We start from the raw sequence: 24,214 nt of genomic DNA on the forward strand, positions 1-24,214 counted from the left end.
GGCCAGGAGAAGTTCTTCCTAGCCGCTCCCCACCCCCACTCCCTGCCCAAAACTCCGAGGACGCTGAGGTCTCTGCCTGAGCTGTCCGCTACGACGGCTCCTGGGCCACGCCCGGACTCGCCGGCCCGCGGGGCGGTGACCCCCGCAGCCGCCGCGCAGCCACGACGGGGTTAAGGCTCCGGGCTGGGGGAGGGGGAGGGTCCGGGAGGGGCGGCTGCGGAGCCAATCGGCGGCTGCAGAGTCCCGGGAGCCGCGAGCTGGGAGCGCTGTGCCGGGAGCCGGGAGCCGAGCGCGCCGGGCTGGGGCCGGGGCCGGAGCGGAGCGGAGAGGCAGCGCGCCCGCCCCAGCCCCGAGTCCCGCCGCCTTCCCTCCCGCCGCAGCGCGCGCCCAGCGGCCGCCGCCCCAGCCATGGAGCAAGACAGCAGCCCCCGAAAGATCCAGTTCACGGTCCCGCTGCTGGAGCCGCACCTTGACCCCGAGGCGGCGGAGCAGGTGCGGAGCAGGGCGGGGCGGCAGGGGACGCGCCCAGCCAAGGACGAGGGACCCCGGGACTGGTGGAACCCGGGATCCCTGCCTGGTCCTCCCTTAGCAGCGTGCCCTTTTGAGGACGAACGCTCATTTTGGGGAGGGGGGGGGTCTTCTGTCCCCTCCCCCACCGTCAGAGCCACATCTCGGATCTGTGCTTCTATGAGACTGAGCGAAGGAAGAGCGCCTCCTCTCCATGCCTGGCCCCGCGAGAGTCGCTATCTTCCTCCCCAGCCCTGGGGGAGGGGGCCTGCTTGAGGACACGACCCCTCCCTCCTTAAACAACCCTGCATCGCTCACCCAGTCAACCCCACCAGAGTTTCTGAGCTTGGTGGTGGCACTGAAGGGAACAGCAGCAGTGCGGGAGGGGTCTGGGGAGGGGTCGGTAATGGAGGGGGGGCCTGGAAGGGTGGGAGTTGGAAGAGGAGAAACAGCTCTCCCTGTCCCCTCCTAACTGGGGGCCACCTTGCTGGGCTCCCAAAGTGATAACAGGAAGGAACTGAGGACAACTGAGAGGGCTGGGGCTCCGGGGAGGCGGGAGAGGGGTGGTCATAGGCTGAGGCTGCCTTCTTCAAGTCTGGGCACATGGTCCTTATTCCCAACTCCTGCCCTTTGGAGTGGGGAGGCCGGGTGGGACTGGGCTGGTGGCACTGGGAAGCCGGACGTGGAGACTTTCCAGGGGCTGGGGTTCAAGATGAACCATATGCAAGGGAGAAGCACTGTGACAGCCTTGGCTCAAGGGGTGGGAGTCCAGGGCCCTGGCCCAGCCTCCTCGCCTGGTCTATTTTTAGCTCAGAGCAGCCTGGCAGAGGGGGCAGTGTGTGAGCAAGTGTATGCCTCGGGGAGAGTGAGCGTGTGTGTGGAGCAGGCGACTACCCGTGGTCCTTACTACTGCTCGTTCGCCAAATATTTGCTTATTTGCCTATTGCTCCATCTCTTTGTAATCTCTGTCCATTTGCCTAGACAATCCCATTCCTAAAGAATATCAATTTCCCACAAGGTCAGTTCTCTGTTTCTCCCAACGAGCTGCCAGGCTGTGGCTGGCCACCCCCGCCCCCTCCTCCCGCCCCACCAAAAAAAAAACAAACAAAAAAAAACTTTGTGACCTCTTGGAATAAGGTAAAGAGAGTGTTTTTTTGTCGTTTTTGTTACTCCAGCTGTTTGGTAGAATAAGGTCTGATGTGAAGGGAAGAGCGGGTACACACACTCTCCCCATCACTTTAGCTTCCCATTGTGGAGGTAGGGTTAGGTACCTGTGTCTCCATCCTGTCTCTGGCCTGGGGTGAACCCCTGCCTCAGAGCTCTAAGATGTGACTACGGGAAAGATTGTGGTGAAGCCTCACAAATCTGTAGAGCAGGAGGAGGACGCAGAGCCACCAGCATGGGGCGTGTTCCCTGGGAGTCAGGGGAAAGGCTGCCATGCCTGGAGGCAGGGCATCGGTCAGGATAACCTCAGACCCAGGAAAGGGGCTCAAGAGTCTGGGCGGTGGAGGCTGGGGATGTGGTTCCAAAGAGAACTGCCTCCCACTGGCACAGACAGGGCCTGGCACCTGCATCTGCTTGGTGTTGGAGGAGGCAGGTGTAGTAGGTGTGCGGGGAGGAGGAGGGGGTAGGCCAGCTGGTTCAGGGATCTAGGGGACAAGGGAGCCAGAGGGAAAAAGAGAGCAGGGACTTGGGCCTGCTTTCTCTAATCTTCAGAATCTGTGTCTCATAGGCCTGAAATTCTTCCTGCAGTCTAACCTCAGCCCCTCCTGCTGTGTTAGGCAAAAAGCTCCAGGCTTGGCAGGTGCTCCTAACCCAGACCAACATGGGAGGGCAAAAGGAGTTGGAAGCTGTAAGTTATAGAGCACAGAGTGGCAGGGGTGGAGGGGTGCCCACAGCTTCCAGATCCTTGACATGACTGGTTTGGAAATAATTCCGAAGCGAAGGTACCACGTGCTCTTGAGAGCTAGGATTTGGGATAGGTATAACATAAAGAAAAGAGACCGTCTACTGATCTCCTACTATTTCAGGTGCCTGGGAGGTGCCTCAGGAAGTCTGACTTTCCTCCTTTCTGCTGTAAGGATAGCAAGAAGGGACCTGTCCAAGACCACACAGCCCTGCTGCCCTCTGTCATAATTGCAGTCTCCTTCTTGGGCTCCCCACTCTGATGTTATTTCAACCCACTAATCTCCACTCCACCCTCTCCCTGTCCCTTCCTGTCTTCTACCACCACCACACCTGGCCCCTCCGGGATGGAAAGAAGTAGAGGAGTCTTCTAGTCAAAGGATGGCCCCTACCCCTTGTACAAGAAACAGATGGTTCCCTGCCCATGTGCATCACAGTTCATGTTCATGCAGCTCATACATGTACACACTTACACACATACACAAAGGACTGGACTGCGGGACCTTGAAATGCCACCTAAAACAGATGTGACTGAATTCTCCCGGGAAAATGATGCCCTCCCTCTCCACACCTCCATTCTGGGCATCCTGTTTTTTCTTTAGAGTCCCCCCTCAGGCTTAAACAGCCCATCTTGCCATAGCCAGTGCCCCCCACTTTTCTGGGGATAGAGGGGGGCAGTGTTCACCTCCCTCATCTCCCACAGCCAGTGGTGATGATTCTAAATAATGGACAAGCAAAGATAAGGGTTTGATCATTCAGTGTCCTCACCCTACTCCTCTCAGCCCAGGATAATTTTAGCCCTTTTTCCAGCCCCATTAGCCTTCCCACCCCTCCCCATTGCTAACCTAGAGGGTCATTCTCTAACCCCCATCCTTCCCCTCGCTTCCAAGCTTCTAAAGCCTCCAGAGAAAGGCGAAAAACTACACCTCCCAGGAGTCCTTGGACTGACTTCAACAACAATCAACTTTATTGGCAGTGTGACAAAAGAACAACAGTGGGGGTAAGGGGGCTCAGAGGCAGGGTAGTCGGTCAGCTTTATATGTTAATTTCTTAGGCTGGGACATGGAGCCTAGGATAAGATTTTTCAGCTAAGCTTTAGGCCCTGACCAGGGTCCTGCCTAGGGCTCCTCCGTGTATTGATATTATATTTACCATGACAAGGATTCCCCCAACCCCATTTCCTCACAAATGAGAAAGGCAATGTATCCAAGGATAGAGAGGACATTCAGGAGTGAGGGGCACAGGCCAGAGGAGATGCACATTCAGATCCTTCTCTGTGCTGTCCCCCCAGACTGGGGGGCGCTTGAAAAGGATGCTCTCTGCAGGTGCTGTCACACCAAATGTTAACGTCTGCTTGGGGAGTGGGTTAGAAGACTGGGAGAAAGCCCTGTGCCCTCTTAAGTTATTTCTGACCATTGATCCAGGATGGGCGGAAGGACAGCAGGCCAGAGATCAATGTGCAGAGCAGATATAGCTGCTGAGATGGAGAGCTGGGGCTGGGACCAGGGGGAAGTAGAGAGACAGAACAGGGTAGATGGGGGCATGCAGGGAGGGGGAAGGGGAGGGGGTCTTCTGGGTCCTTAGGATTAGCTCTCCCCAGGGGAGGAGGCATCCGGGGATGTTCACCCTGGAACAGTCAGTCCAGTGTAACATGGCATTTTTTTCAACTTTTATTTTAGATTCGGGGGGTGGTACATGTGCAGGTTTGTTACAAAGGTTTATTGTGTGGTGCTGAGGTTTGGGGTACGATTGATCCAGATAGTGAGCATAGTACCCAATAGGTAGCTTCTCAGCCCTTGCCCTTCTCCCTCCCACTCGTGTATTCCTCAGTGTCTATTGTTCCTGTCTTTATGTCCATGTGTACTCAGTGTTTAGCTCCCACTTAGAAGTGAGGATGTGCGGTATTTGGTTTTCTGTTTCTGCATAAGTTTGCTTAGGATAATGGCCTCCAGCTGCATCAACATGGCATTTTTTGAGGTGTGTTAAGTAGGCTAGCCTGGTTTATCTTACTGAGTGGTTTTGGGTGGGGCTTTGATGCTTCCATGTGTAATTGACCTCTTCCCTATTTCCCACCTTCCCTCAGATTCGGAGACGCCGCCCCACCCCTGCCACCCTCGTGCTGACCAGTGACCAGTCATCCCCAGGTAAGCCAGGGACAGGTTGCTGAAGGGAGTGGGGGCCACTGCAGCAGTGGGTCCCAATGGGAGAGGTGGATACTAGATGGAAGAGGAACGGCTCTGAGGAGGCAGGGATGTCCTCAGTCCTGAGGGCAGGAAAGTGGTGGCAGGATTGCAGAATTTCCTTTGCTTTTGGAAAGATGGAGCAGTGTTAGGAAGTGGGGAGACCACCTGGCTCCTAAGCCCCCTAGGAATTGGGGTGGTCAACTGAGTGCTGGTTGCTGTGGCAACAGCCGTCCAGGTTTCTCCAGCAACTGAGATGCTGCTACCCCCACCCCCAGAGGCAGTGTCAGCTGTGAGGGGGAGGGATCGCCTCCACCAGCTCTTAACAGCCCCCAGAGTGGGAGGGGGAGGTTAGAAGCAGTTCAGGCAGCAGCTGAGATTCTGGTCACCAGCATCCCCATCAAGGTCTGGGGAGAAAACAAGGTCTCCAAGAATGGCAGGGGAGCGTGACAGGGGTGTGGAAGAGAAGGTGTCAGGCTAAGACTCGAGGCTGGAGCTCAGGATGCCGGGGTCTCCAGCTCACCGCCAGCTGTACTTTCCAGACCCCGCGCAGAACAAGTGTACTGTTCTGTACCACTGTTCCCTCCTAGGAAGGGCTCAGCTCTGGCTGACCCTGGGATGGAGGAATGATTGAAAGAAAAAGAGACATGGATACTTCAGAGGAAGAAAAAAGCACAAAGACCACAGATCCTGCCTTCGTGGATCTCCGGGTCTGAGGCAAGGATGCAGGCGCAGGTTGACCACAGAGTCAAGGACAGGACTAGATGCAGGGGGTGGAGGTAGCGGCAGTGCAGGAGAGGCGCTCCGGTGAAAAGCCCTGGGGCAGCCAAGAGGGCCAAGATGTGACACCTGGGGACGGATGTGAGGAACAGCCCAAGAGGAGCGTGGCTGCAGAATCCCCTCCCCTGAGAAGTCAGCTCTATGGGAATCCCTGGTTTCCTGTCCTCATCACCCTCTCCTTTCTCTGTTCTCTTCAGAGATAGATGAAGACCGGATCCCCAACCCACATCTCAAGGTGAGCTGGCCCATCCCACTCAGCCCAGCCAGAGAACCCCCACGTTCATTAGGGGATTATTCCTTAAAACCCTGCCGCCCATCTCTAGGATATTTTTGACTCTCATTTCCCTATGCCCCTACCCGCCAATGTGCATGAGTGAACATATACACATGCACCACACACACACAGATACACACACACACACACACACACACACACACACACACTCTCTGTCTCTCTCTCTCACACAGTCTCCTTGCTCACCACTGTCGAGGTGGTTGGGGAAGCAGGAGTTTTCTTCCCCGACTTTTTGAAGCTCACACCTACCCCAAGCTCCAATCCAAAAGCCTGGCAAGGCCAAGGAGGAGGGCAAGGGGGGCTGGCACCCATCTGTGCTCTGTGTCCTTCACAGTCTACTGTGGCAATGTCTCCACGGCAACGGAAGAAGATGACAAGAATCACACCCACAATGAAAGGTTCGCAAGACCCCTCTCATCCCTTTTCTCTCCTCTACGCCTGAAGCTGGGGAGCACACCTACTGCCCTTTGGAAGGGAGGTCGTTAAATCTGCCTTGATTATGGTAGCGCTGTTGCTAGACGAACTGAGGCTGGAATCCCAGTTTTGCCGCCGACTAGCTGGGTGGTCTTGGAAAAACTGCTTAACTTACTGAGCCTTGAATACTACCTCATTATAACAGATGAAATAATCTATGTGAACTCACCGGCACAGTGCACAACACGTATAAGGTACTCAATTTTTCTTGAATCTAAATTGAGCCTTTCCACCTTCCCCCAGGGAAGACCATGTATCCCAGCAAGATAGGAGGATCTCTTGTTCCTAAAGGCTCTCCTCCTACACCTCCCTCATCTGTGAAAAAGAGTACTTTTTTTTTTTGAAACAGAGTTTCACTCTTATTGCCGGGGCTGGAGTGCAGTAGTACGATCTCGCCTTACCGCAACCTCTGCCTCCCAGGTTCAAGTGATTCTCCTGCCTCAGCCTCCCGAGTAGCTGGGATTACAGGCATGCACCACCATGCCTGGATAATTTTTTTGTATTTTTAATAGAGACAGGGTTTCTCCATGTTGGTCAGGCTGGTCTTGAACTCCCAACCTTAAGTTATCCGCCTGTCTCAGCCTCCCAAAGTGCTGGGATTACAGGCGTGAGCCACCGTGCCTAGCGGAAAAGAGTACTTTTTATGGTCTAGCTTTCATCCCTCCTTATTGCCAGCTAGTGTCCCCTTCTTGCTCAGATCTCAGTGGTTGGGAAAGTCAAACACCCAGCAATGCCTGCTGCCCCTTCAGTGAGGCTGCTGAATCTGGGGGTCCACAGCAGAGACTCCAGGCAGATTGAAGGCAGTCATGTCCAGCATTCCCTCCCTTTCTGTGTGTCCCCAGAGCTCCAAATGATGGTTGAACATCACCTGGGGCAACAGGAGCAAGGAGAGGAGCCTGAGGGAACCACTGAGAGCACAGGGACCCAGGAGTCCCGCCCACCTGGGATCCCAGACACAGAAGTGGAGTCAAGGCTGGGCACCTCTGGGACAGCAAAAAGTATGTTCAGGCTGGGAAGGGCCCCAGGCATCCTGTTTCCCAGCCCAGCAGGAGGCAAGCTTTACCCACTGGGGGGAGGGAAAAGAGTTGGAGCTGGGAGAGGCCTAGTGGTAGGTAAAAACTGTCTCAAGGATATGAATCGATTTGCATATTCTGCTTATAGTTAAATCTTCACTCTCCCTTACTGAGTGATATCAAACCCTTCCATGAACCTGAAAGATCCCCCCTGTGGCTACATAGGGGAAACCCACTTCATGGGAACAGCTCTCACAGGCTAGAATCCTGGCTCTGCCACTTGCTGCTTTAACGCCTTAACCTCAGGGTATAAAATGGTAATGAGGACGCCTCTTGCAGTGGTTGTGTGTGGCTATTCAGTGAGACTGGCTCTTAGCACAGCACCTGACACATGCCGAGCATGCAGGACGTGGAAGCTGGTAGCACTGGGCTATGGCCACTGTCCCTTATCCCAGAACTATTCCAGAACTCAGAATGCTTCCAATGTTGTGAAGATACAGTATGTAAACTGTGTATCACATCGTATTCCCGGCAGAGAACCCTATAATCAAACACATAACATTTCTGCAATCCAATGAATGGTCTTACTAAGCAGAATAAAGACTAAAAATAGTCTCCTATGAGTTCATGTCAGGTTTAGACACATATTGAGTTTTGTTTTTTAAACTCTTTTTAGAGGGTTTATTCTTTCCCATTTTATTGAAGATTTTTAAAAAGTGAACCTATTGTAGTAATTGTGGTCAAAGAAGACCCTGTTGGTCTTGCCTGATTGCACCCAACTTGGTCTTGGGGCCCTCACTGCAGTGAGGAGAAGCAGTTCCCTCCCCAGTGCGTTTATGAATGCTACCTCTTCCTCCCACCACCTATTTTCTCTCCCCAGAGCCTGCAGAATCCATCCCTAAAACTCAGGAAAGAGGCAGTAAGGAACCCAGCACAAAGGAACCCTCAACCCATATACCACCATTGGATTCCAAGTGAGCCAACTCGGTAAGACCCCAGGGCTGGGCTGCCAGGTCGCAGGAGAGGAGGCTATGTGGACAAAGGCAAGGGACTAGTATTTGGAGTCTAGGAAAAGGGAAACAACCAGCTTCAGTCCCTGAAGAGTTATCCTTTATGGTAAAAGGACTTGCATCTCCTCTGACAGACAAAAAGAAATGGATAGCTGCAGCAAGAAGGATTGAGATTAGACTTTGTGTGAGACTCCTGGCTCCTGGAATGGGTGATAGCAGTAGGCCATGGATTTTTTGATAAAGGGGATTTGGAACCCAAAGGGAGATCCACACCTGCCCAGGTGAGGTGGGCGGTGGCTCTCCCTGCCTGGAGGATGCATTGATGAGGTGACTTCCTGAGCCTTGACTTTACAATCTCCAGCCCCCTGCACAGACTGGACAGAGGAGAGACTGCTCAGACATGAGAACAAGCTTCCTAAGACGTTAGATGTTGACACATGGGATGGCCAGCAGGGGAAGGGGCAAAATGACCCTCTGGCCTCTCACCTTCTCATTCTGCCCCCTTCCTCCATACAGGTCTGAGAGAGGAGGAGGTACCTGGAATGAGGACTGCAGTCTGGGAATGCATGGACACCGGATTTGTTTCTTATTTCTTCACTTTTGGGGAAAATCTCTTGTTTTTAAAAAGTGATAAATTTGGTGTTAGGTCCTTGGCACTTTCCTTCTTTCCCAACTCGGAGAATCCTTTCTCCCGCCTGCGCTGGCCACAGCCCCCACCCTCCTGCCAAGCTGCCTCTGGGAAGGAAGAAATAGAGGAGCGGGGAGAAGCCTTGAGCAGGGAAGAGTTCTTCCCCTAGTCCTGACTTTACTTGCTGTGGGAAGAGAGATGAGGGTCAGATAGGTGGGAGGACTAACTTCCAGGGTGCCGCGCAGGAAGAAAAGGCCCAGGTTCTCTTTTCCTATTGAGGAATGATCAGACCACCTCGCAGGCCTGCCCTGCAGCTGGAAGACTTGGCGCTCTAAGGCCTGTACGGTGTCCAGCTGTGACTGTGCTGTGGGCTCCATCTGCTGGACAAAGGGGGAACTGCGCCATGGCACCTGGCCCCTGGGAAAGAGGGTGTGGTGGTGTGCGGATACCTCCTCGCCTGTCCGAGCCTCCGCTGCCTTCCTTTTGGATTCCCAAGCCTCAGGATGTGTTCCCTCTTCCAGCTGTGGGACCGCCGTCCCTTATTTCAACCCGTTAGCAACAATGGATAGACAACACAGTGGCTCATAATGAAGAGGCCACGCTGGAGACTGGAAGGGTCCCCTTGTCCTAGACACTGAGGAGCCCAGATAAGACACAGAACAAACCTAAGAGAAGAAACTGTCTCAGATCTCACAGCCAGGCCTCTCTCCTGCTGCTGTTTTTGATTTTCCCAGGTAGTGGGAGAGAGGACGGGGAGAAGGCCAGACTTTCCCCCTCCCTGCTGGAGCATGTGATACAGAGGAAAGAGCAGAGCCTGAGAAGCGTCAGGCCCCACTTCTGCCACGCACCTACTGTGAGCCCTCGGGCATGGCCTCCTGTCTGGGCCTCAGCTTGCCCAGATAGATAACACTCTATATATATATGTGTGTGTAAGGGAGAACACCTCACCCAGGTTTTATCATGCTGAAAAAAGTGTATGTACGTGAAGACGCTCGGTCCACTTGCACCCAGTGAACACACAGTCAGGCCTGGTCTCCCTTCTTTATTGTTCTCTGGCTACAGCAGGGGTCTGGGAGACCAAGGGCAGGGGTGAGTCACATGCGTCTCTGCCCTACTCAGGGTGGGGTGGGGTGGAAGTATTGGGGTAGCAGGTCTAGAAGACCATGGATACGGATTTCGCATGAACAGGGCCCACTGTACAAATGCATGGTTGGTATTTACAAGAAAGAAGGAGGGCAGTCACCTGGACTTTGGCCTTTCCTGGGGCAAGGTGGGGGCAAGGAGGAGCCTGAGGAGAGGAACGGGCACCGTGCCTGGCTGGGTTCTCTCCAGAGGACAGGAAGGCAGCAGCCCTGAGCCCTCCTCCATCTGCCTTTCACCCACTACCCCCCACTTGTCCCGGGGGAGGAGCTTCTTAGGGCCTGCAGCTGGACCAGTTCTGAGAGGTGGAAAGGAAAGGACAGACCCTCTCTTTTAGCAACACAGGTTACTGGATTATACCTCACCCTCCCCAGGTACCCTTGACCCTAACCCAGCTGGTGTCTCCTGCCTGTGCTGATAAGATACATCCTGAAGGTGCTTTGCTGGGGAGATCTCAAAGCACTTTACAGACATTGGTCGGATGGGAGCCTCCCAGCCCTATGGGAGAGGAAGGAGGCAAAGGGCTCAGGACTCAGCCAGGGCAGGTGGGAAGCCCTGGGGCCCAGACCAGTCCCAAGGAAGGTCCCAGGAAAGGGCTCCTGCAGCCCCTGGTCACAATGGCTCCTTTTTCCCCAGTCACTGGACCAGAATGGAAGAGAAGGAAGGTTGGGGAGGATCAGGCTGGAGATGGGCTGAAGCAGTGCAATTGTGGGGTGAAGAGGATGTCCTACCCACCCCATTCCCAGGTCCTAGAAAGGTACCATGCCCTGAAGGAACCTGCTCCCCTCCTCACGCACAGGGCTCTGAAAACCCCCAGCTTTCTATTCTATTCCAGCCCTTCCCAGGGGAAGAAAAGGGGAACCCAGACCTGCCAGCTAAGATCTGGGGTGGGGGGCTGAGGGAACCCCCAAAATGTATTGCTTAGAAACTTGGAGGCAAAAAGGATAGGGGAGGGCGCAGGGGGCTGGCATCTCTGACCCTCCCCCAAGGCCCTGGGAAGCCTCCAGGAAGCTCCCCGCTCCGAGGCAGCCACTTGGCGATGAAGAGAGTCCAGAGGCTGAGGGATGGGCACAGTGACCATTGGGAGCCTGAAGTTCCCCAGTCTTGCTGCCGGCACATGAAAGTGTGCCCCAGTGGGTGTCAGGTGGGGAGGGGCCCTTTCCCCAACCCCAAATCTCTGGCGTTTGGCCTTCGGGTGGGTTGTTTCTTCCACGGCCACGCTCCCTTGGAGCAGATGGGGGAGCCAGTCCTGATGGATGGTGCTGATGACATCAAACACTTTGGACTCAGTGAAGACCTGGGAAAAGAGGGAGAAGCTTCAGTGTCCTGAGCTTTGCCTTTGCCTCCAGCCTGACCTTCCTTCTCCAAGTCCTGATCCCCACTCAGACCCGAGTAGAGTTGTGCAAAAGCTCCCCTTCAGAAGGGTGCCTAGCCAAGGGGGTGGGTAGGGGCGAAGTCACGTGCAGCCGTCCTCACTGAGCCGTGGCTGGGCTCCTTTTCCCTGACCCTTCCTAAGGGGCAGGGCAGGTTAGCTGTCGCCTGGCACGGCCCGCCCTGTTCTGCTGCTGTTCTGAGGAACTCCCTCCTTCCTTCCTACAGGGACCAGGGGACAGAAGAGGTGGGAGGATTTCCCTGCTCCACCCACACTTTGGCTCCATTCTGTATCTTTACTCCCTCCATTTTACTGCTCAAAAGAGGGAGGGAGAATCTCACATCCATTGGAGCCCAGAGATGACCCATCAAGATACCAGGGTAGACACCTAGCTATATCCCTCCACCACCACAGGCTCACCTGGGCCAGCCCCGGGGCTAATCCAGATTCCCATTCTGGTTGTGTTCATCTTCAGCAGGGGAGGGTGGGGTCTCTTCTTCACAGGGGGACAGCTCATCAATGGACATCTGGTTGGTGATGCCTGCAGAGGAACATAAAGGAAGCTGAGCTTAGCCCAAGAAGTATTCTTCCCCAGAACCCAAGGAGTATGTGGAGACAAGTAAGGGATTCACCTCCATCACCCTGCCTTCAAGCTGAACTGCATTCAACCCATCTCCACTTAGGAAGAGCCTCTCTAGCCTTGCTAAAACTCAGAACCTTCAACACCACCCTACCACCCCCGCCCCCCATGAAGGAAGAGATTTCCCAGCCAGGGCCACCAAATTAGCCAAATCTACAGGGATACCATTTACAGGGATCACAGTGTGCACAGGGACCCTGGGGTTGTGGAATGTCTGGCTGTCTCTCTGTCATCGCTCCACCCCCATTCTTAGAACAGTCCAGGCCATTCAGCCAGTCTTTCCTGTGATCTAAATGGTCTGATCAGCTCCATTCCCAACTCAACGAGTCCAGTGAAGGGTTTCCCCAGAGGCTTAAGAAAAACGGACCTCCTAGTACCCCAAGAGCCATCCACACAAGTTCTCACCGCCCCCCCTCTGCCATGGTACCCACCACTCGCTGCCCGTTCCTTCCATTTCTGCTTGTTCTCCTGAAGGCGCTTGAGCCAGGTGGAACGAAAACTGACCACATCAGGGTTGGGGTCTCCCACTTCCACATCGAGAGAGGGCTGGCGCCACTGAAAGCTAGAAGCAGAACCCCCCCCAACAGTCCCAAGAGGTAAGACCTAGCCCACTCCAGAGTCACCTTAGCCCTGGGATTGGAGGATATGGAAGACCAGCAGAAGATCGGGGAACTTTGTCTTCCTCTTTTCCCTCTACTAGATACTCCCCAAAGTCCCTGTACCTCTCCCGCTAATTTCACTCCTCCCTCTCCACATCTTCCCTCCTGGTAGAAGAAAAATTAAAACAAGATTATCCAGAAGGCAGTAAAGACAGAGCTAATGGAAGAAACAAAAACATGGTGAAGGGGACCACGGGTGCAGGTCACACCTTTCTGCTCCCATCCTCCTGCCCCTGACTACAGAGGGACTCCCAAGCTTGAAGCAGCCTGCCTCCCCCCACCCCACCATAGCTGTGAGTCTGTCTTCTCTGCGAGTCCAAATCCCTCCCTACCTTTGCCTTCCCAAACCAGGATATCTGGCTATGCCAGCCACCCTCACCTGGGCTGGTTTTTAGACTTGGAGTCCTCATCCGACAGGGGCTGAACACTCTTCTCTGCCACATCAGTCAGCACAGAGAACGTGGGCTCCACAATGAAGTCAATGAACCCTGCAGTGGAGGAGCGATGCCGTAGAGATGTCTTACTATTACCTGGAAGACTAGGCAGAGGATCCGGCTGGCATGGCCTGGACCCCTGGCTGCTTATTAAAGAGGGTGGAGAGGTAACCTGGGGCTGGAAACTTCCCAATGCGGGGCAGGCTTTGGGATGATGTCTCGTGCCCCAGAGAGCTCCTCCCTGCCATTGCAGCCCCCGGCTTCCCATCCCAGGACCCCACGCTCTAGCACAGCAGGTTTTCCTCTACAGGAAGAACGGTGTGGGGGGTTGAGGACTTGAACCAGTCCTGGCCCAGGCAGCATCTTTTCCCCTTCCCAGTCCTCCCTCCCTGCAGGAGAGGACACTCACCTATCTGAGACTGTGCCACCAGGGTGGAAGTGCGGTCACAGAGCGGAGAAAAGGGCAGGCCCAACTCTGCCTCCTTGTCGCCCTAGAGGAGACAACAGGGTAGGAAAGCTGGAGAGGATACCTCAGACCCACCAGATCTGGGGTACGGGTGGGGGGCAGGGGGATGTTGTGCGAACTGTCTGCACCCTTGACCTGGAAATGAGCAATATGCAAATGAAGTACATGCAAATGAAATGCAACTATTGTTAGGCTTTTAGGATAACAGGATTTTACCCCAGGGATTTGGGATCAGGTCAGTGGCTACAGGTAGTGAAAGAAGGATATGGAATAGGAGTGGGGAACTTGGGGGGCAAAAGGGGAGAGAACGCCCCCATGGCACGGGGGAGGCAAAGATGCCATGCTACCTGGCGGAAGAATTCCTCCATGAGGGCCTTGGTCCAGCGGCTGTGGACCAGCCACTGCTTGGTTGGGTGGCTGATGTCGGCAGCATGGAGCAGTAGAGACAGGGCCTTGGGCTTGTCAATCCTGGTTGGGGCAGGTGGCAAGGGAAGGGAGACTGATCTTTTAGGAAAAAGAAACCTGGACCACTCCCTAACTTCCCAGGCACACCATTTCATATAACTTCTTTTTTTTTTTTTTTTTTTGAGACAAGAGTCTCACTCTGTTGCCCAGGCTGGAGCGCAGTGACACAATCTCAGCTCACTGCAACCTCCATCACCTGGGTTCAAGTGATTCTCCCACCTCAGCCTCCCAAGTAGCTGGGAATACAGGTGCCCATCCACCACACCCAGCTGATTTCTGTATTTTTTTGGTAGAGACAGGGCTTTGCCATGTTGGCCAGGCTGGTCTCAAAACCTGACCTCAAGTGATCCACCTGCCTCAGCCTCCCAAAGTGCTGGGATTACAGGCATGAGCCACCATGCCCAGCCTCAAGTAATTTCAAACACCCTCCAAAGCTACAGACACACACACACACCACACTGACACACAGACACACACTTATATATGTTTAGGTAGCAGCACAGATTAGTAGCCAAGAGCCCAGGCTCTTAGAATCAAAAGGCCTGGGTTCAGATCTATATACACACTACACGTTAGCTGTGTGACATTGAGCAAGTTACTTAAAATTTCCATATTTCATTTTCTTCAACTCTAAAATGGAAATAGCAACTCTACCACATATTGAGTAGTTCTGAGACTTAAGTGACAAACAACAAATAAGTATTCAGGAGCGTGTCTAGCACATAATAAGTACTCACTAGATATTATTTAGAATAATAGTAATTATTATTATACCCTCAACAATGACCTGCTGTGACACTGCATACTCTCCCACACATAAACACCATACACAGAGATTAACACACACCTTCAGCACACACACACACACACACATTTATATGCTGCCACACACTTTTAAGCAGCATTAGATGTAATTATGCATTTGTTCAGTATATTTTTTTAACCTCACATGACTCTCCCTATAGCCCTATGAGATTGGGAACCAGGGGCAAGCTGTCGTAGGGGGAGGCACATCATTTTCACCATTTCAGAGGTAATACAACTGGGGTCCAAAAGGGTTGAATGAATTTTCCAACATTCAAGAGTACGCCTGTCCTGGAGCTGCGGTGAGGACCCCCCATCTCAGATTCCCAGCTCAAAGCACTCTCCAGTGGATCAGCTGCCTAGACGGTACATAAACGTAAGGACACACACGCACACGCACACACACACACACACACAGAGATGCAGTCAGATACCTGCAGCCAGTGGAGTCTCTGCATCCAGGTAAAGACCTGGCACACCAACTACCCGTGTGTACACCTTCCAGTTCACACACCCCTCCCTCTGGCCTGGCCCCAGCCACACCCCACCAGACACCACCTCTCCAGCTGCTGCAAGGCCGTCTTCATGGTCTTCACTTGCTGGAAATGGCAGGACATGTCCGTGGCCAACACCATCTCAATGACCAGGGCGCGGAGCTCTCTGAGTGGACAGAAAAAGAAGTGATCAGCCCCCTCAGCGCTGTGGGGCAGGAGGTCCAGGGAGTGGAAAACAGGGTTTGTGGTAAGGGAGTCTTAGGGATGCCAAGTACTGGCTTATGCTCACACAAACTCATCCTTGGTGAGGTTGATGAAAATGTTCATCTCGTCATCCTGCATCAGTCGGAAAACAGAGCTGATGTGGTGATTCTCCAGCACTGAACGATCATTGTACAGGATGGCACATTCTGACCTACGAAGCCAAAGGTCATCATGCCCACCCCATGTAATGAGGGGCTCTGGCAACCTCCGCCACCTCCGCTTGGCCCCTCCTGCCCCTGCCACATCCCCACGCCTCACTTGGTCTGGATGTGGAAGCTGTTGGTAGTGCCCGTGTGCTCATAATCATGGATGGCTGCAGCAAAGATGATGGCCAGGACCTCAATCTCCGACAGGCAGTGCTACAGGAGGAAAGGGACAGACTGACCCCTGCTGGCCACTGCCCAAGAACCTCCACACACAGGCTAGACCACTCACCCCATCCCTCCCATGCCTCAAGGCCAGCTCTCATGAATGCAGCCAGGTTTCTCAGCTCCTGGAATGGCCAAGGACCTTCCTCCATTCGAACCTGCAGCATTCCCACTGCATCCCAGCACACGTCCCTAGCACTGTCCAAGAAGTTTTAGTCTACCTGCAAATTCTCTAGAGTGAATTCATCTAATTTGACTCTGTAAAGGCTTTGGAGTGCCCAAAAAGAACCAAAGAGAAGAAGCAGAAATGGGACTACAGCCTAGACTTCCCAGTTTTGTAGCCATAGGCCCTGAATCACAGAAGAATGATCTCCAGGGCACCTACCACCATCCCCGTGCGGAGCAGGAAGCAATGGACTGTCTGGGCAACATCAGCTGCATGGATCTGATTGTGGTAAGGATTCTTGTACTTCCCATAGCCTGTCTCCAAGGCATCCAGGAAACTCATCAAAAACACAGTGGGAATCTGCAGGGGGGTGGGGGGAATGGAGATATATGACGGATCCACAGGAATCATGGTGACTATGGATCAAGATCAACAACCCCATCTTTCTTTAGAAGGCAGCGTGGCATAGGGAGAGGTCACAGGACCTAGTCACGTGAGCCTGGGCTCATATTCTGCCTCTACCACCTGCTGGCTGTGCAACCTTGGGCAAGCCACGTGCCTCTCTGTGCCTCAGACACTTAATTGCAGAATGAAGATAATACCACCCACCTGGAATTTAATGAGATAAGTACAAGGCTTTTAGTAAATGCTCTCTAAAGAATAGCTATAATTATTATTATTTCCCTGGAGATTTCCAAGAAAAGGAAAGAAAGCTTCCCTTCTACCTTCCAACCACCCCACTCCATCCCCAAATCCAAAACCATGAAGAAGAGGTGGGAAGCACGGGAAAGAATAAGATGACCTAGAGAGGACTCTTCTAGCCAGATGTGGATCACCCTCTCCTTTGAGAAGCCCTCCCTGACCCCTACCCTCCACATGCAGCAGTGTCCACACCCTCAGTCCCACAATACACACACAAAAGCACCCAGAGCCAGAGCTCTGTCCAGCTACTCTGAATTCTGTCCCTGTCTCTGTGTATGCCCTTACGATATGTCTGCCCACTTCAAAAGGCTCAAGGCTCCCAAAGGACAGGGCTGGTGATCTGTCCCTGGATCTCCTGAGGCTAGGAGGGGACCAAGGGTCAGGACTCGGGAGGCTTCTGTAGAGATGAGCAATACGGTAACAGAGACACAGAAGAAGCACCACTAGTCAGTCAGACCCTAACATTCCCCACCCACACCCCTGGAGGGCTGTGCCCCAAATTCAGGAAATTTTAAAGGACTGTTTCCATGACAACTGCCCTTGCTTTTGCGTTGCCATGGCGTCCCTGGAGGAAAAGGAAGAAAAAGGGAGGAGTAGGGGAGGGGCTAGGTACCCAGGAAGAGAAGGTGGAGTTTGAGAAGGGCAGCTCCTCCTGGCTCCACCGTCAGAGAGAACTAAAACAATAAGCACCCCTCCTTCCTCTAACTGCCTTGGAGCAAAGCACACTGGGCCTAGGCCAAACCCAACCCAACACAGCTACTGTTGGGGTCCCCCAAACCCAGTCCTTCCAGGTAAGGAGGCAGAGTTTAGGAGAAGCTAGTGACTGAAGTCTAGAGTCAGTTTGGAGAAACATGAGCTGGGAAAAGTCTTAGGGAAAAGAGAGCCCTGCTACTCTCTGTCCTGGAGAGGGCAGGATTGGAAAGAAGAAAGTAAAACTGCAGAACAGGCTTCTAGAAGCACTGAAGAAAATTTCAACTGACCATTGCAGGAAAGTTTGGAAAACCCCCTAGGGAGTTGCTTTAAAAGGAGGAGTCAAGGATGGAGGAAAGGCTCACATGCACAAATAATTTGTTCTAGTGAACTGAAGGCAGAGGATGGATGGAAGGACCTCCAGAAGCCGGCCTGGGAGCGGACCCTCCACCTGTACTCCTTTAAATGCCCCTCTCTATGGCCCTTCAGAGCACCCACGTTTCCCTCCACCTTTAATATCTACTGCTCCCCAGAGTGCTGACCCAATATCCCCATCATGACTCTTCAACCTCCCTCACCCTCTACTCCCAAATGTGGTTTTTCCATGTGAAAGTGGTTTTTTTCCTGGCACTTTTTCCCTCCCAAAAGATGCTGCCTCCTGGTGTAGGATCTAGGAAGGACTTGAATCTCATATAATTCTTCCCATTCAGACAAGCTGAAGAGCAAATGAGGTTCACACACCCTCCTGCTGTCATACAACCCCACCCCAGCCCTGTCACGAGCTGACCTTCTCCAGATAATTCCTTGCACAGAGACCAGAACTAGGGGACAGGGGAGGGATTGGCCAATTTTATCCAGGAAACACATGGATTCTAGTCCCAAAGGGCACTGGCTGACAGCATCTGAACTCCAGGCCTCCAGTGTCCACACTGCAAGTCAGCCTAGAGAGGGCAAATTGGGGGAAAAAAGCAAAGAGGGAGAGGGCAGAATCCCAGGCTAGATGGATGCAAACCTAGACTCTCCCCCTAGAAAGCAATTAATGAAGTCTGGAACTAAGAGTGCAGCAAGTAAAAGAAAGGCTAAACCGGAGCTGGGTGCGGTGGCTCACGCCTGTAATTCCAGCACTTTGGGAGGCTGAGGCTGGTGGATCATGAGGTCAGGGGTTCGAGACCAGCCTGACCAACATGGGGAAATCACGTCTCTACTTAAAAATACAAAAAAAAAAAAAAAAATTAGCCAGGCATGGTGGCGCGCACCTGTATTCCAGCTACTTGGGAGGCTGAGGCAGGAGAATTACTTAAACCCGGGAGGCGGAGGCTACGGTGAGCTGAGAGTGTGCCATTGCACTCCAGCCTGGGCAACAGAGCGAGACTCCATCTCAAAAAAAAAAAAAAAAATAGGCTAGACTGGGCGTGAGTGTGGGGAGACTTCCCTGATGTTGAGACTGAGGATTCTGTGAAATCTGTTTGTTAGGAGGCTTTTAGAACAGGCATGAGAGGAATGGAGAATCCCGCCTGGAGGTAGAGGTAGGATGCTGCCCAACCTTGAAGCGACTGATGAGGTTATGCCGAGTCAGCAACTCAAAAACAATGGTCCTCAGGGCATGGTCATCTGCTGCCCGGTTCAAGGAAAAGACATCAAAGCACCAGAGATCCAGGTTCTGTGGAGAAACAATAGACTATGTTGCTTTCCAGCAGCAGCAGGGGTTGAAGTTAGACTTCAAAAAGGACTTCCCATGAGTACAAAGTCTTGGTAAATAGGAAAGAAAAGAGATGATGAAATGTACCTCTTTCTTCCCATATATCTCTCAGCATGGGAGAGACAGGAAGGTAGGAATTTGCTCCTAGAGTGGGCAAAAGCTGTTTTGATGAACGTGGGAACAACAGTTAAAAGGGAAGGCAGGCTGGGTGCAGTGGCTCACACCTGTAATCCCAGCACTTTGGGAAGCCAAGATAGGTGAATCACTTAAGGTCAAGAGTTCGAGACCAGCCTGGCCAACATGGTAAAACCTCATCTCTACTAAAAATACAAAAATTAGCTGGGCATGGTGGCAGGTGCCTGTAATCCCAGCTACTTGGGAGGTTGAGGCAGAAGAATCACTTGAACCCAGGAGGTGGAGGTTGCAGTGAGCTGAGATTGTGCCACTGCACTCCAGCCTGGAAGACAAGAGAGAGATTCCATCTCAAATTTTAAAAAAGGGGGGCGAGTGGGAAGGCAAAAATCATGCCATAAACAGGGTCTAGAAGTCCCAGTGGCTATTCCATCCACCAACCTTCTCCTCTTTCCCGAAAACCCAGAGTCACCTTGAGACAGTTGAGGACAGCAGTAGAATAAGTGGGACCCACAGAGGTGTATGTTCTCCGGAACATCCTAAGAGAGAACAATGGAAAGAAGCCCACATATGAAGGTCTGGGAGTAAAGGTCTGGCCAGCTGGGGATACGGGGATGAGCCATGGGATCATATGGCTGGTGGTCATGGAAGACTGAGGTGGCCAGGAAAGAGGGCCACAGCCAGAGGCAGAAGGAGGCCGAGTATGGGCGAGCCTCACCGTTCCACGAAGATCCCCGCCTGCACGGCATGCACAATGCTTCGGAACTTGGGCTTCTCCTCTGCTCGGCGGCCTTTGGCCCGGGCCTGCTGGGTGAAGGTGGAGGCCAGCCAGTCCCGCACCTCCGAAGGCACAGCATCTGACCGCAGCTCCTGCAGCTCGTCCTCCGTGTCCAGGATTTGCCTGAGACCCCAGAAGGGGAGTCACAGAGGAAAGACAGCAGGTTTCCACAGCCTAGAGACCCTGTACCCAGCCACACCCCACATTTAGTAACTCTCATGCCAGCTCGCTCTCTGTCTTCAACCCTCCTCTTTCCTTTCTTTTTCTCTATCTTTGTATTTCTCTATCTAACATCTCCAGTAATGAAACAGGTCTCTATGTGAGGTAGTGAGCATCCCAACTCTGGAAGTGTTCAAGCAGGAAACGGAATGCGTCTTTCAGGGATGCTATAGAGCAGCATCGTCCAATAGAAATAAACTGCAAGTCACAAATATGAAATTTTAAATTGTCTAGTAGGCCACATTAAAAAGGTAAAGAGAAACAGGTGAAACTTGTTTCAATGATAAATTTTACTTTATTTATTTATTTATATATGCTTTGAGATGGAGTCTCGCTCTGTCGCCCAGGCTGGAATGCAGTGGTGCCACTTCGGCTCACTGCAACCTTCGCCTCCTGGGTTCCAGCGATTCTCCTACCTCAGCCTCCGAAGTAGCTGGATTACAGGAGCCCACCATCACGCCTGGCTACTTTTTGTATTTTTAGTAGAGACGGGGTTTCACCATGTTGGTCAGGCTGGTCTTGAACTCCTGACCTCAGGTGGTCCACCTGCCTCAGCCTCCCAAAATGCTGGGATTATAGGCGTGAGCCACTGTGCCCAATGATAAATTTTATTTTACCTAATACCTCCAAAATATCATTTCAACATGAAACCATTTGTGTGTGTGTGTGTGTGTGTGTGTGTGTGTGTGAACGCGTGTGCACGCACGCGCGTGCGCACGTGTATTTTTAGACAGGCCCAGGCTGGAGTGCAGTGGTGTGATTACAGTTCACCGCAACCTCAACCTCCCCAGGTTCAGGTGATCCTCCCCCTCAGCCTCCAAAGTAGCTGGGACTACAGGTGTACACCACCTTACCCAGCTAATTTTTTAATTTTTTGTAGAGACAGGGTTTCATCATATTGCCCAGGCTGGTCTCGAACTCCTGGGCTCAAGCAGTCAGCCTGACTCAGCCTCCCAAAGTGCTAGGATTACAGGCATGAGCTGCCATGCCCAGCTTTATAAAATATGTTAATGAGATATCTTACATTCTTTTTTCTAAATCTTTGAAATCCATCATGTATTTTGCATACACATTTCAATTCATACTTGCCACATTTCAGGTGCTCAATAGCCACCCAGAATGGTGGCTCCCATTTTGGGCAGCACATGTCTAGAGGCATTCCACACTGGAGCAGATGAGCCTTAAGGTCCCTTCCAACTCTGAAGCAGTCATCTGTCCTTCTTGATATCTGTGTTTGTCACTATCTCTGTACCTCTATGTCTGCCTCTGCCTCTTTATCTCTACCACTGTTTCTGCCTGGATACCTGGAGCTCTGTTTTTGTTTTTGTTTTCAGACAGAGTCTTGTTCTGTCACCCAGGCTGGAGCTGGAGCGCAGCAGTGTGATTTCAATTCATGGCAAACCTTTGCCTCCTGGGCTCAAGCCATCCTTCCACCTCAGCCTCCCGAGTAGCTAGAACTATAGGAGCTGCTACCATGCCTGGCTAAATTTTTTACATTTTTTGTAGAGACAGAGTGGTCTCAAATTCCTGGGCTCAAAGAATCTACCCATCTTGGCCTCCAAAGTGCTGGGATTACAGGCGTGAGCCACTGTGCCCGGCCACTACCTAGAGCTCTTTATATCTGGTCCACTCTCTCTCTTCCGGTCTCTGTCCATGCCACACCTGCCCCCTCTCATTCTGTCGTTCTCTCTCACCGTGTCTCATCTATGTAGACAGCCTCCAGCAGAGAAGCGGTGTACTCCAGGTTTTTCTTCAGCTCCTCGATGTTTACCTCCCCATTTTCCAACTGCTTCACCATGTAGCGCAGCCTGCAGGGAGCAGATAGAAAGAGGCCACTTAGGCACAGCTACCTTATCATGAGAAGAGGATACCCCGTAATAAGGTACATTTTACAGAAACATCCTCAATCTTTCATAAATAGTTAAGAATTCGAACATTAATCATAATAGCAGCTAATGTTTCTTTTTTAATCTCAAGCTATTGCCACTGCCTGTATTAAGTTTATCTATACCCAAAGTTTAATGCCAAGCTTTCCTGACTCCACCATCCCTCCCACCATCTGACCTCTCAATAGTCCCTCTTTAATCAGTGCTTTGTCTTGTTTAAACTGCCAGGGCCCCACAGAATTGGGCAGGTACAAGCCCCTGAAGCGATGTTTTTAGGATGATCTGTTTTATAGCCTGAATAACCAAGAGTTGAAACTGCTTATTTCTCCCCATGGAAGAGGGCTTTGGGATCAATAGCAATCAAGATAGCCCCCAAGAATATTTCATTGTCTCTTGGTCATGGTGTGGGGGTGGAGGTTACATGTCCACAGCCCCTGTGTGCCTGGCAGGGATGGCAAAAGCACAGAACAAAGACAAATCTGAATGCTTTTGCCTGGCCTCTCTCCATGCAGGCAAAGCTAATGGATTATGATTCCAGAATCCATCAACCAGGACAAAGCCAGGTTAACCCCTGCCTTTCCATCTTACACCAGAGAGAACTTCTGACAGTTACTATCTCCACCCCATGCCTCTGTCCTGATGAAGCTTCCTCCAGAATAAAAGTGCTGGGGTAGGGCCAGGAATCTCACTCACTGGATGCTTTGCCTGAAGGGACAATCCCCTCGTGGTTTAAACTTATGAATGCTGGGGTTTGATGATTAACTGGGAGATTTTCTTAGAAGTCTGATGAGTCCAGCCCAGGCAGTCACAAAACAAACAAAGCTCTTCAGATGGTGATTTTAATGAAAGCAGTTAAACACTCCTTTCTCTCACTCCTTTCTCTCACCCTGCCCCACCCACCTAAAACCAGCCCGGGGCTGAAATAGTGGCCACCATAATTCCCCACTGAGAGGGGCTTCAAAAACCCAAGGTCACCCTATGAGTCAGGGAGGAGAAGAGAATGAGTCAGGGACCAGAGGCTGAAATTAGCATCAATTCCCAGGGATGCCGGGGGAGGGAGAACAATGGCGTTCCTGAACAGAAGTAGCTCTAGAATCCCAGGATCTCGGCAGCTTTGGAATAGGGGTGCCCAAAATAGCCAGCCCCAGGAAGCATCACAGGCCAGTTCTCACCTCAGGGCCTAGCAGTCCTGGACGACACATCTGAGAGCAAACAGGGCAGAAGGGAAAGTGGCAAAGATGTTGGAGGATGGCACTGCGACCTCCTTGGTGGGCTATCCTCACATCTCACTTTCAGCCTTCCTGCTGCACTGTCTCCATGTGGAAACAGCAGGTTGTTTAACAAGAAAGAGGATGATTTTAGTAAAGCTCAGCCCCAGCTCCAGCTTCATTAGGGAGGAGGAATAGAGGCGAGACATCATAAAAGGCTTTCCCAGCTAAATGAGCTAGAAAGGGGCTATGAGCCAGTATCTCCCAGAGTACCCCACCCAGAGATCACAGAACAAAGAGGTATGCTTTGCCTTTGGTGCCCAGGCACAAGCAGGGGCTTCCCTCTGCCGATCAGTCCCCACAGCCAGGGGCCCTCAAATCTGGGGACATAAAACCCAAAAAAGAAGGCAGGCCTCTTCTACTGCCTGTAGTTCTCTCTCTCCCCCGATTCCCACCCGAGGCTTATCCTTTTTAAAGAAACTTTCCCCAGGGGTCAATGCCTATCACCAAAGTTCTTCTTTCTCGACCCACCTTTTGAAACCCACATCCCAGCACAAGCTCCCAAAGTGAACAGCCACGCCCACGGCCACTCATTTGCATATATTTGCATAATCGCTAACAATGCTGCCAGCTCTACATTTTTAAAAGCACTTTCTCCTACATTATCTCATTTTATCCTCACAATGGGCCTATGAGGGAGGGAGGTGGAGAAGGAATTGCCATTCCATTTACAATGCAGAAACCAAGGCCCAGGAGGCAGCTTTGGTGAGATGTATCCAGCAGCAGCACGAGTCTGAGAGGCATGAATCCTGGATTCAAAGCTGTTACTTCCTGCT

The 24,214-nt window shown here is 52.3% G+C and overlaps 2 protein-coding genes across 8 annotated transcripts in view; one reads left to right on the forward strand and one right to left on the reverse strand.

Annotated features, from left to right (window-relative positions):
* The first annotated feature begins 231 nt into the window (after positions 1–231).
* On the forward strand, positions 232–8,813 carry PPP1R1A (protein phosphatase 1 regulatory inhibitor subunit 1A). The gene is made up of 7 exons (XM_032291712.1): positions 232–492; positions 4,496–4,556; positions 5,570–5,607; positions 6,002–6,065; positions 6,984–7,139; positions 8,035–8,141; positions 8,681–8,813. The coding sequence occupies exons 1-6, from the start codon at positions 409–411 to the stop codon at positions 8,130–8,132; spliced, it is 501 nt and encodes a 166-aa protein (XP_032147603.1). The 5' UTR covers positions 232–408; the 3' UTR covers positions 8,133–8,141; positions 8,681–8,813.
* Positions 8,814–9,819: 1,006 nt separating this feature from the next.
* Positions 9,820–24,214, reverse strand: part of PDE1B (phosphodiesterase 1B) — a 31,755-nt gene continuing 17,360 nt past the window's right edge. For 6 of the 7 annotated variants that reach the window (XM_032291698.1, XM_032291706.1, XM_032291700.1 and 3 more), the window contains 14 exons: positions 21,979–22,092; positions 20,006–20,188; positions 19,760–19,826; positions 19,000–19,116; positions 16,284–16,424; positions 15,789–15,889; positions 15,556–15,681; positions 15,331–15,432; positions 13,851–13,971; positions 13,447–13,528; positions 12,983–13,091; positions 12,376–12,506; positions 11,725–11,845; positions 9,820–11,229 (listed from right to left, as the gene is read on the reverse strand). In XM_032291698.1, the coding sequence (XP_032147589.1) occupies positions 11,742–11,845; positions 12,376–12,506; positions 12,983–13,091; positions 13,447–13,528; positions 13,851–13,971; positions 15,331–15,432; positions 15,556–15,681; positions 15,789–15,889; positions 16,284–16,424; positions 19,000–19,116; positions 19,760–19,826; positions 20,006–20,188; positions 21,979–22,092 (1,498 nt within the window). In that variant the 3' untranslated portion in view covers positions 9,820–11,229; positions 11,725–11,741. Of the gene's footprint in view, positions 11,230–11,724; positions 11,846–12,375; positions 12,507–12,982; positions 13,092–13,446; positions 13,529–13,850; positions 13,972–15,330; positions 15,433–15,555; positions 15,682–15,788; positions 15,890–16,283; positions 16,425–18,999; positions 19,117–19,759; positions 19,827–20,005; positions 20,189–21,978; positions 22,093–23,342; positions 23,364–24,214 lie in introns of those variants that run through there. The other variant, XM_032291707.1, reaches the window with a different exon arrangement.

The sequence above is a fragment of the Sapajus apella genome, unplaced genomic scaffold (genome assembly GCF_009761245.1).
Source record: "Sapajus apella isolate SASKATOON/1434 unplaced genomic scaffold, GSC_monkey_1.0 scaffold2, whole genome shotgun sequence".
NCBI lineage: Eukaryota > Metazoa > Chordata > Mammalia > Primates > Cebidae > Sapajus > Sapajus apella.